Here is a 13519-nt window from a genome sequence, read left to right as displayed (position 1 = left end):
AGTATACATGTGACATGGGCGGGGGTGTTTTGTGACGTGACATAGGAACCGTTACCACAGCATACCTATAACACATGGCTGTTTTACTGGAATATCATAAAAAAATCATATCATTGTAGAAAAATCTATATAACAAGTCTAGACAGAAAACAGGATTTCATTCATCCTAAACCTTCTACAGTAGTGTTTAATGACTTCAATATTACACAAAGTTGGCCCAGTTTACACAGATATGTTATTGAAGTATATAATTCCTGCTTATTTACACACACTTTAATATATTTAACAACCTGAAGTGTTATACCAGATGTAAGCTAAAGATAGGTTTCTACACAGACACACAGAAATTATTTATTGGTATATCTGATTCACATAAACACATCTGACTTAACTTGAATTATGTAAATGATCTATCTCTGTCATAATAACACTGTCAGTACTTTACTTAATGTACACTAGCTATAATAGCTTTAGTTTATACTAACCATCACTTCAAACCTCCTAATGATTTTCTCCCCCTATAAAGCTTAGAGTGCTAAATCTTCATTTCAGGCTTGTAAACACGGTGACTTTAAACCCTGCACAATTGTCAGAGATCAATATAAGTTTTAAGGAATACATCATACACGGTAGTCTGATATAGATTTCCTCTATTTGCCTAGCACAAGATTTTGGCTCAACATTTCTCATTTTATTTGCTACTCATCATTCTGTTCTACTATACACCCGGCGGCACACAGCGTACCACTACACCCGGCGGCACACAGCGTACCACTACACCCGGCTGCACACAGCGTACCACTACACACGGCGGTACACAGCGTACCACTACACCCGGCGGTACACAGCGTACCACTACACCCCGCAGTATACAGTACCACTACACCCAGCAGTACACAGCGTACCACTGCACCGGCGGTATACAGTGTACCACTACACCCAGCCGTACACAGTGTACCACTACACCCAGAGGTATACAGTGTACCACTACACCCAGCGGTATACAGTGTACCACTACATCCGGCGGTATACAGTGTACCACTACACCCAGCGGTATACAGTGTACCACTACATCCGGCGGTATACAGTGTACCACTACACCCAGCAGTATACCACTATACCTAGTGGTATATTGTGTAAAACAAGTGGATATCATTCATATTCACATCATAAATCTGTCACATACATGATGTTGAAGGTTAAATTCATTCATTGAGCCTTTAGTAAAATATCTGACTTATGTGACCACCTTTTCCAGATATCTGTGTTTCTTCTTAGTAAATTAATCAATTATCTACAATTTTCATAGCAAATCATCTGTAAAGATTTTGTCATCACACTTCATTAAGATCAGAGGAGAAATCCTCTGCTTGAACTTTTAAAAGTGATTTAAAAAGCACTCTAATAAAAGAATTCTAACATAATTACAAATGTGACTTTCAAATTATAAATGTATCACTAAATTGCTGTTGATAGATAGTTCATAAACCAATGTACAAAAATGTCACAACTGGAGAGAAAAAAATATATAGAAAATAATCTACAATATAATGATGACAACACTCTGTCTACACCTCATGGAAGTCAATAACTGCATGTTCTAATAAAGAGAATTTCAGGAACTGGAACAACCACCAGAAATTCCAGAGCTCTAGGTGAAATGCCCTTAGTCACCAGCCACTAATCAGTTAGAACAGATATGGGTGTTTTGTTTAGCTGTTACAGAGCCTCATTCTGGGAATTCTGTTTACATACTGGATCATTCCCCAACCTGACTTTGTTTAGAAATCACATTAACATGTATATAGTACTATATATGTACAATCATTGTGGGCAGGTTGTGTTGTACCTGTACATTAGTTGTGGGCAGGTTGTGTTGTACCTGTACATTAGTTGTGGGCAGGTTTTGTTGTACATGTACAGTAGTTGTGGGCAGGTTGTGTTGTACCTGTACAGTAGTTGTGGGCAGGTTGTGTTGTACATGTACAGTAGTTGTGGGCAGGTTGTGTTGTACATGTACATTAGTTGTGGGCAGGTTGTGTTGTACATGTACAGTAGTTGTGGGCAGGTTGTGTTGTACATGTACAGTAGTTGTGGGCAGGTTGTGTTGTACATGTACAGTAGTTGTGGGCAGGTTGTGTTGTACATGTACAGTAGTTGTGAGCAGGTTGTGTTGTACCTGTACAGTAGTTGTGGGCAGGTTGTATTGTATATGTACATGAGTTGTGGGTAGGTTGTGTTGTACGTGTACATGAGTTGTGGGCAGATGGTATTGTACATGTACAGTAGTTGTGGGCAGGTTGTGTTGTACATGTACATTAGTGGGGGCAGGTTGTGTTGTACATGTACAGTAGTTGTGGGCAGGTTGTGTTGTATATGTACATGAGTTGTGGGTAGGTTGTGTTGTACGTGTACATGAGTTGTGGGCAGATGGTGTTGTACATGTACAGTAGTTGTGGGCAGGTTGTGTTGTACATGTACATTAGTGGGGGCAGGTTGTGTTGTACCTGTACAGTAGTTGTGGGCAGGTTGTGTTGTATATGTACATGAGTTGTGGGTAGGTTGTGTTGTACGTGTACATGAGTTGTGGGCAGGTTGTTTTGTACATGTACAGTAGTTGTGGGCAGGTTGTGCTGTACCTGTACAGTAGTTGTGGGCAGGTTGTGTTGTATATGTACATGAGTTGTGGGTAGGTTGTGTTGTACGTGTACATGAGTTGTGGGCAGGTTGTGTTGTACATGTACATGAGTTATTGGTAGATTGTGGTGTACCTTTCAGAGTGAGAACACATTAAGTAATATCAGGTTATTGATCTGCAAAAACATAAAGTAGAACATATAACAGCAAAGTCATTTGTTTTGTTTTTTTTATTCATTAGCCCCACCAATAGTTGAGACATAACAACCTCTATAATCAAAGAGGTTATACATATATATAGGTGTGATGTATAAGCATCATCAGCTGAACCCACTCTCTTCCCCTCCCCAACCTCTACTTCCTGTGTACAATTAAACTTATCACATTATCACCTGCCAGGAAGTGACCTCATTGACCTCTGGCTCCAAACCGACTTATTCCAGTGCCTAACACTAATGCTGCCAAGTAGAACCTTACTAACAGTAATAGTAACATGAAACACAGATTACCACAGCTTGTTCCTAATTACCATAGTAACATGAAACACAGATTACCACAGCTTGTTCCTAATTACCATAGTAACATGAAACACAGATTACCACAGCTTGTATGTTAAGATATTGCAACAACACATAATCAATGTATCTTCCAAATCCTGCTTTTAGCAGTGATGGTATAAAACTGAGGTAGGACATGCGTGGGATGAATCTCCTTTTATCTGCTACATTGTCCCCTATAATAGAAGCTACAAATTGGGTTAAATCTGTAAAACCATTAAGGATAACCCACTTAAATGACTCTGCAGTAGCAACAAGAACTAACCTCCCATAATATCCTTTATCAAAGAGAAAAATAGTGGAAAAGCAATAAAAGACTTGAGCACAATGCCCTGCAGCATTTCCTCTCCAGCTATAACAACAGGATTAGCCATGCTGTCTCTCCGCCATCACTCATCACCTATAAATCAGCCTGTATTGATAACACTGCCATCTTCAATTGCTGCATCATACCCTTCCTGGACAGACTGCCATATAAATTTGCCAAATCTTATCCCCAGACAATCCAGTAATTGAGCTTTGCAGTCAACCCTACACAAACTCTTGTTTATTTTGAATTTTCTCTTTATCAATGGTAATTAAGATATAAGTGAATGGTAAATGTTATATCTGACAAGGCTAGACAATTCTATAACAAGATAATACAGTGACATATCCTTATTGTGAAAGCTTGATTATCTCCCTTTGTGTCCTGTTATTACTCAGTGATGTTGTACAGGCCTGCAGGTTTACGTCTATATATACATCACTGTGATCAAATTAGATCAGTTTACATCAAAGTCCAATTACCAATATCACAAACTGTAGTAAACTAACTGCTATAAAACAAAGATTTAGCTGTTACACTCGGAATTATCTCCTCTGTCCATTCTAGTATTGATCGCAGAGAGAAGAGATAAAGTAATTTCGACTGTATTACAAAGCATATATAAAAGAATGTACTTTGATAAATGCTTTGTAAAAACATAAAACTGTAGAACTTCTACTGATAAAGTCTGTGATCTTTGTAGGTCCTTCATCTATCTCTATCACAAGTAAAAGTGTCGTAAGGATCAGTATGTTCCCATTATAGAAAAATTGGAGCCCTCCCCCAGAAGTTACACTTTCCTTTAAGATATTACTCTTCTGAGTGAGTGAGGCCATGATATGAGGGCAAAGTTAAACAAATTTGTCAACAGACAGCAGTAACAGTATCATCACAGAGTTACACAAAATCTCAGTTATTACGTAAATGTGTCACAAAGGATTACACATGCACATAATCACAGATAGACACCAGAAAACCATGTCATCACAGACAGATTCCAGGTAACCGTGTCAGTACAGACAGACACCAGGTAAAAATGTCACCACAGACAGACACCAGGTAACCATGTCATTACAGACAGACACCAGGTAACTGTGTCACCACAGACAGACACCAAGTAATCGTGTCATTACGGACAGACACCAGGTATCTGTGTCATCACAGACAGACACCCAGTAACTGTGTCATCACAGACAGACATTAGGTAACTGTGTCATCACAGACAGACATCAGGTAACTGTGTCATCACAGACAGACATCAGGTAACTGTGTCATCACAGACAGACACCAGGTAACTGTCATCACAGACAGACACCAGGTAACTGTGTCATCACAGACAGACATCAGGTAACTGTGTCATCACAGACACTAGGTAACTGTCATCACAGACACCAGGTAACTGTGTCATCACAGACAGACACCAGGTAACCGTGTCATCACAGACAGACACCAGGTAACTGTGTCATCACAGACAGACATCTGGTAACTGTGTCATCACAGACTGACATCAGGTAACTGTGTCATCACAAACAGACATCAGGTAACTGTGTCATCACAGACACTAGGTAACTGTGTCATTACAGACAGACACTAGGTAACTGTGTCATCATAGACAGACACCAGGTAACTGTATCATCACAGACAGACACCAGGTAACTGTGTCATCACAGACAGACATCGGGTAACTGTGTCATTACAGACAGACACTAGGTAACTGTGTCATCACAGACAGACACCAGGTAACTGTCATCACAGACAGACACCAGGTAACTGTATCATCACAGACAGACACCAGGTAACTGTGTCATCACAGACAGACATCTGGTAACTGTGTCATCACAGACAGACACCAGGTAACTGTGTCATCACAGACAGACATCAGGTAACTGTGTCATCACAGACAGACACCAGGTAACTGTGTCATCACAGACAGACACCAGGTAACTGTGTCATCACAGACAGATATCAGGTAACTGTGTCATCACAGACAGACATCAGGTAAACATGTCACATAGTATTATCACTGAGACTCATTAAGATTCCATATCTGTATTTGATCTCTTGATTGTAGACACATAACCAAGACACATACTAAAGCATTACAACCTTTTTATCCAGAATTAGGCTGTGCTTAACAATATGCCAGTCTATAGGATTTATGTAGAAATCCCTAGAAATGTATTCTATAGTCATGACACCATCTCTCAGTCTACAGGATTTATGTGGAAATCCCTAGAAATGTATTCTATAGTCATGACACCATCTCTCAGTCTACAGGATTTATGTGGAAATCCCTAGAAATGTATTCTATAGTCATGACACCATCTCTCAGTCTACAGAATTTATGTGGAAATCCCTAGAAATGTATTCTATAGTCATGACACCATCTCTCAGTCTACAGAATTTATGTGGAAATCCCTAGAAATGTATTCTATAGTCATGACACAATCTCTCAGTCTACAGGATTTATGTGGAAATCCCTAGAAATGTATTCTATAGTCATGACACCATCTCTTAGTCTAGTGGATTTATGTGGAAATCCTTAGAAATGTATTCTATAGTCATGATACCATCTCTCAGTCTACAGAATGTATGTGGAAATCCTTAGAAATGTATTCTATAGTCATGACACCATCTCTCAGTCTACAGAATTTATGTGGAAATCCTTAGAAATGTATTCTATAGTCATGATACCATCTCTCAGTCTACAGAATGTATGTGGAAATCCCTAGAAATGTATTCTATAGTCATGATACCATCCCTACCATTTGAGGTAAAAAAAAAGACTGAATTTTAGTCTCTCAGCAAGCTGTAAGATTTCCAGCTTTTCCTGATGATGTTCACAATGTAATTATGGGTTCTAGTTGACTAGTCCCAAAACAGCCTTTCAAGTCCCCACCAAATTAACAAAAGGATTGCATTGAAACTCCATTTCTTTCCAGTCCAGACAGAAGCTAAGTAATACAACATGAGTTTATGATGATTTGCTCCCTAACTTAATACCTGAAGTATTTCAGTTACTAAATCATAAAATAAGTTGGTTTTTCAGTGACATCCAGACTTAAAATTATTTTTAAGTACCTGTATCCTTGCTGTCTCTGAAGTCTGAACATTAAAATAATGTCCATTCAGTTTACAAAACAATTTCAACAAAAGCAATTGCTATCAGTTAGAGTTCCTCATTTCAGTGACAATGTCAAGGTCATTAACTCTATCAATTACCTCTCTGAAAATGAACTCAAGTCTTTAAAATTCTAAGAAATTTCAAGCTAACAACAGCCTAAATAAATCCTTTACTTTCCACACCATTATCCTGGTGTGTTATCACTGCTACATACCTTGGCCATGTTTGTCCCGACATTGCTGCAACTTTTTCTCTACTTTTTGCTGTCGGCGACGTCGCATCACAGCATCAGGATTAGATATACTTCTGGTAAACTTGGATTCTGGCATATCAGAGTACAGTTTCTCTGCTGCTCCTTTGTTCTCCTTCCCTCTGTTTTGTTTTTCTTGTTTCTTCTTTTCTTTCTTCTCTCGTTTCGAAAGATTACGTTTGAATTGCTGTTTTTCTTCTGGAACGATGACTTCGGCACCCTGGAACACACATTCAGATTTGGATTACAAGAACTCTCCATTGTCAAATTTAAACTTTGAATTACAAGAACTCTCCATTCATTGTCAAATGTAACTGTTGATTACAAGAACTCACTCCTGTCAATTGAATTAAAATATGTAAAACAAGAACTCACCAATGTTAATTAACTTAAAACTCTGGATTTTATGAACCCTTTTATTGTCAATTCCATCCAAATTTAGATTACAAGAACTATCCATTATCAAAATAAGATTTTGTGCAAGACTTGCAATTGATAAGAATGTACATTTTTACAAAAACACACATATTAACAGCAATCGTTTTCAGGATGAAATCGAATACCTTTAATTAACCTGACGAAACCCAGGAGGTTAAAACAGAAATTTGTCCTTTATATCCACTAATATTTCTATAACAAATTTATTATCAAAGAATTTATTTCTAAAATGTGCAATAGACATGACATTGATTTTAACTGAAAACAGTTTTACTTATCATAGTACAGAGAAAAGAGTATAATGTTGATGATCAAAAACTGTGGTACAGCGTACTTCACTTAAAACACATTCTGTTCAAATATCCTCAAAAAAAACCTCACTGAAACATTCTAGAGAATATATCTCTCTTTTTTTAACAGTTAATGACAAGATTGTCGACAACTTTTACATTCAGATTTACACATCTTAACCAATGAAAACCTGTTGCCAACAACACCAATCCGTTGCTGGAGTATTTATTTGAAAAACGACCAAAGTTTGTTGTTACATACAAAAATCAATAAAAGTACACAGTTCAATACATTTTAGGGAAACTCGACGGAGCGGAATCAAACCGTACAGAGTGAATTCCAGCGTATACATACATCAGTATGTCCAGTAACAACACCCAACAATAATGTGCTTTGCTCATTATCTCTGGAGCCAATATAGGTTTACACCAACATGTTAACACTAGAAGTCTAGACCATCCATCAATACAATCCTCCTATATATCTATATATAAAAACTAGTCTATATGCTAATAACAGTATACTGTTAAATTTCAATATTCAACAACTTATTTGTATAACATTTTAGTGAACATTTCTGTAGGAGTTGATGTAGAATTCCCTGTAGAAGATTGATTTCTTGTCCCCAGTCAGCATGACTCTAACAAACTTTATATCTGATATTGTTACAATCCAGTTTTCCTACATACTTACATTACCAATATACTGGTATACACGATCGTATGAAAAAATCCAGACATTTAGGTTCTAGCTTGTGCTACAATCAATGGAATCAGAGAAATTTATCAACTATACACTAACGTTAAGTGAATTTTCTGCTATATTGTAGCGTAATGAGATTGGCCTGTTGCATTACCAGCAGACTTATATCTACTCATAAGCTCGCTCAACCTTACCTCATTTTGTATGAGGAAGTGTCCTTCAAAATTCATGCACATCCTTTTCAACACCTATACCTCATTTTACGTGAGGAGGTGACTTCACATCCATATCCCCTGTACCCTTTAAATTGAAGCTCACATAAGGAAGCAGTATCTTACAAGAATCCTTCTCCCAAATACACCTACCTCACGTCGCATGAGGAAGCGCCCTTCACGCACATCCTTTCCCCATGTAAGTTGTACATACAGGATTTTTTCATCAAACATAATCCGCCGGTCCTCTGTAACAAAACAATACATTTTTTTTAAAACAAATAAATAGTTTATGATATGGAGAGGTGATATGAAGATTTCTCCTGTACAATAATTCTATACAGTTTCCAGGTTACATATAATGACAAAGTCAAAAAACCTCACATCAAAGTAGTCCCTCTAAATCTAGGTCAGTATATATGGAACTGGGTCAAATAATAATTAGAGCAGAATGTATTCCCTTAATCAATCTTATTTACTGAATTACCAGGTTATTAATGTTACTTAAACAAAGGTCAGAAGAAAAAGTCCTGTTTCATGGCAACATTATTAAAAAAAACAATCAAAAAAGGTGATATTAACAATTGTAACATTTTCGTTATACACACTATGTGACAGTTTATCATTTTATACTTTGTTACAATGTATCATTTTATACTTTGTTACAGTGTATCATTTTATACTTTGTGACAGTGTATCATTTTATACTTTGTGACAGTGTATCATTTTATACTTTGTGACAGAGTATCATTTATACTTTGTGACAGTGTATCATTTTATACTTTGTGACAGTGTATCATTTTATACTTTGTGACAGTGTATCATTTTATACTTTGTTACAGTGTATCATTTTATACTTTGTGACAGTGTATCATTTTATACTTTGTGACAGAGTATCATTTATACTTTGTGACAGTGTATCATTTTATACTTTGTGACAGTGTATCATTTTATACTTTGTGACAGAGTATCATTTATACTTTGTGACAGTGTATCATTTTATACTTTGTGACAGTGTATCATTTTATACTTTGTGACAGTGTATCATTTTATACTTTGTTACAGTGTATCATTTTATACTTTGTGACAGTGTATCATTTTATACTTTGTGACAGAGTATCATTTATACTTTGTGACAGTGTATCATTTTATACTTTGTGACAGTGTATCATTTTATACTTTGTGACAGTGTATCATTTTATACTTTGTGAAAGTGTGTAATTTTATACTTTGTGACAGTGTATCATTTTATACTTTGTTACAGTGTATCATTTTATACTTTGTGACAGTGTATCATTTTATACTTTGTGACAGTGTATCATTTTATACTTTGTGACAGTGTGTAATTTTATACTTTGTGACAGTGTATCATTTTATACTTTGTGACAGTGTATCATTTTATACTTTGTGACAGTGTATCATTTTATACTTTGTGACAGTGTATCATTTTATACTTTGTGACAGTGTATCATTTTATACTTTGTGACAGTGTGTAATTTTATACTTTGTGACAGTGTATCATTTTATACTTTGTGACAGTGTATCATTTTATACTTTGTTACAGTGTATCATTTTATACTTTGTGAAAAAGTATCATTTTATACTTTGTGAAAGTGTGTAATTTTATACTTTGTGACAGTGTATCATTCTTATTGTTCCTTAATTCTAAATATACATGTATGTTAGATTTTAATTACAAGCACCGTCTAAGTAAGTAAACCTCCCAGTACAGTCAGGTACCGTCTAAGTAAGTAAACCTCCCAGTACAGTCAGGTACCGTCTAAGTAAGTAAACCTCCCAGTACAGTCAGGTACCGTCTAAGTAAATAAACCTCCCAGTACAGTTAAACTTCTCTGATCTGAATTTCTCAATGTATTGGATTTTTTGCCAAGTCCTGAATTTTATGAATCAAAGTTTTATAAATCAAACTTTTTGATGTATTAAAGTTTTTTCATGGACGGCAATAACTATGGTAACAAAGTCATTGACACCTCATGATTTGAGCAAAAAAAATACCGGTGTTGTACAGGTATTTTGGCCCCAGGGGAGAATTTCATACTTTTTACACAAAGGTGTAACCTAACAAATGGATGATGATAGTGTACTGTTGTTAACTTTGTGTTATGAGGTTGATCAATGATTGGACACAGATTTAATTTTAACTGTTTACTTATGAATCATGACATTTAATCAACAGCAATAATTAGTGATCAATTCATGATCACCAACACCACTAAAGTAATAGCATACAGCGGGATCTAATTTAGGGAATTGTAAACATCAGTAAACACACTTGTTACATCATAACCTAGGATTACACTATGATACTAATTTGTTTTCTTTCAAATTATTAGTGTATATAGCATGTATGTGTCACTCTTTATGCAATGACTGTAACATGCAACAATCACTTTACTGCTGCAGTTTGTTTCATTTAAAATCGACCTGTAAAAAAATTGAGTTCATGGAGGTGCATGTTCCTGAGAAAATGTAAACAGAGGTACACATGGTCCATTTTTTGTTAATTTCTGTTCAGTGTCATGTTTTTGTTTCACGACTGAAAACATTTTCATTTGCAAATGAAATAAAAAGCTCTCTCTATATTTAAACTTTATTTTTGTATCTGGTGTGTCTGATGAGGTAAAATGGTGTCATCGACATTGATGATAAACATTAATGTACCCTTCTACAAATGATTTGAAGTCTCAATATATCAAAGTTTTCTTGTCAGGCCCCTAAACTTCAAAACATTGAAGTTTGACTGTATTTCTACTTAAACAGCATAAATGTACACTTAATAAATATTTTAACCAGATCCTTTCCTCTCAGTGAATAAGCCAACAACAACATCCTGTCTGTCATGAAACACCGAAAATAGTAATGAAAAATGTTGTTGACTTACAGCTGTGAAATAAATGTTCATTCAGTAATGATACATATATGGTATTTTAATGAGTGGAATGTAAGGTATTCAGCCTGTAGGCTGACCTTACCACTCAGGCTAAGTATATATACACCTATATACCTGCTGTCGGTCATAAGGTACCTGCCTTGTACCTGGATATTTACAACAGTTCACCTGTCAATCAACTAGGTACAGCTGCTGATACCAAAGTAATGTTAATCAAGAAGATACACCAAACAACACCTTAGCACCTCTAGTTTAACAGGTCCAGTTTCTAAATATAGAAACATTTCCGGTGTGATATGGCAGGTAACTTTGAGATGTGAAAATAATGAGAATTTTTTTTAATCATAACTTTAAGAAACAAATTGGCCTTTTTGTGTTCAATAAATTTCCATTTTTCACCTTTTTCATCTCTTATACCTGGTATTGTTGGCCATCAAACCAATAGACTTTTACCATCTAATTATAAAAATGACATGTTTATGGAATGTGGAAAGTAAACAGAGATTATAAGCATCAGTCAATTAGCTAGACCTGATAATGGTGGCAGAGGTTATCACCTTCCTCCCCAGTAAAACTCAGGGCTAATCTGGTGACAGAAAACAGCCTTAAGACACAAAAGTCTGCCCATCTCGCATATTAACTAGGCCAACATTCCGAACATACCTTTACATTATAGGACATCTACCTAGGGTGTAAAAGCCAGTATGATACTATGTTGGGTTGAGTGGATTTATACCTATCTAGTAAGTGGTAACAAGTAGCGATTATGGAGTGGGCAGTTCTCACTTAGGCTGTAGAGTGAGCAAACTTTACCCAATAAACAACAGAACTCTAGACTTGAAAGCTTCTACTAAACATTCAGCAGAGAGGGCAGTTCTTACTTTACAGAATGTTCGAGGGCGGTTAAAACGTCACCACAGACTAAGGCGGAGGGAGTTCAATTCTTACTTTACAGACTGTTCAAGGGCGGTTATTACTTCACCACAGACTAAGGCAGTGGGAAGTTCAATTCTTACTCAACAGACAGAACTTCCTGAATGGACAGTAGTTTATTTTTATTCTAAACTATACAACCCCCGCCCCCTCCATCCAACTCCGCCCCCCTAACCCCCCTCCTCCTCACCTTTCCAGCATACTGTATTATCTATGTACAGTAGAAAAAAAGAAACTTAGAAGGAAAATCTGACCAATTTTTAAGATTTTGTTTGAAAGGCTGTCATATTGCAAAATAACATTTCATCAACACTTCCCACCAAACCTACCTACAAACATACAACTATGTTAGGTCTTCCACGCTAAGTGACCAGATGCTGGTCCTTGGTAAACGTTTAGTGGCATCAAGCCAAAGTCCAGCAGACCTACACACCTCTATAATGGCTACTCTAGATATTCCATCAGCATCAACAATGTCTACTCTCCCCTCATCAGCCCCCTACAACGGCTGCTCTCTCTTCATCAGTCCCCCACAATGTCTACTCTCTCCTTACCTTCCCCCTACAATGTCTACTCTCCCCTTACTTGCCCCCTACAATGTCAACTCTCTCCTAAAAGTCCCCTACAATGGCTACTCTCCCCTCATCAGCCCCCTACAATGGCTACTCTCTCTTCATCAGCCCCAAACGATGGCTACTCTTTCCTGCTGTACATTGTCCAGTATCAGTTCTCAGGGACTAAAAAGCTACAGATGTACACCAATCATGTAAACAATTTATCAAACTATTCCATAAATATCTGGTTTATCCTAAGTTTGACGATATAGTTCTGTCTATTATCTGTGGTATATGTCCAGGACATTTACAAAATATATTGTATCCTGGAAAGATCTGTCCCAGGGGTTTTTAAACCATCACATTAAAGGATTTAATTTTACCTATTTTTATTTGTCCTAAAAAACATCAAAAAAGGATATATTAAAACCTGAACTTTAAAATCATCCTTTATTTTTGCCACAGAAGGTGAAAGTTAAATTGTATTGGGTCTTAATGTGAATGTTCCTGAATTTGTTACATAATTTTGCTTTTATGACAATAAGTAAGCCTGAAAATGCCCTGAGGAAGACACCTGTGGATGTTTATATCAAATTTGTTGTT

The 13519-nt window shown here is 36.5% G+C and overlaps 1 protein-coding gene across 1 annotated transcript in view; it reads right to left on the bottom strand.

The window, feature by feature from the left end:
- LOC132545746 (afadin-like) overlaps positions 1 to 13519 on the bottom strand; it is a 78348-nt gene that overhangs the window by 51493 nt on the left and 13336 nt on the right. The window contains exons 3-4 of the mRNA XM_060209434.1: positions 8672 to 8766; positions 6840 to 7095 (exon numbers count right to left, since the gene is read on the bottom strand). Coding sequence (XP_060065417.1) covers positions 6840 to 7095; positions 8672 to 8766 — 351 coding nt within the window. The remainder of the gene's footprint in view (positions 1 to 6839; positions 7096 to 8671; positions 8767 to 13519) is intronic.

This window comes from Ylistrum balloti, unplaced genomic scaffold, assembly GCF_031769215.1.
Source record: "Ylistrum balloti isolate Yb309-2 unplaced genomic scaffold, AGI_CSIRO_Ybal_v1 Utg369856, whole genome shotgun sequence".
Lineage (NCBI taxonomy): Eukaryota > Metazoa > Mollusca > Bivalvia > Pectinida > Pectinidae > Ylistrum > Ylistrum balloti.
Note: the sequence above shows the minus strand (reverse complement) of the source record. Positions and strands in the feature narration are given on the sequence as shown.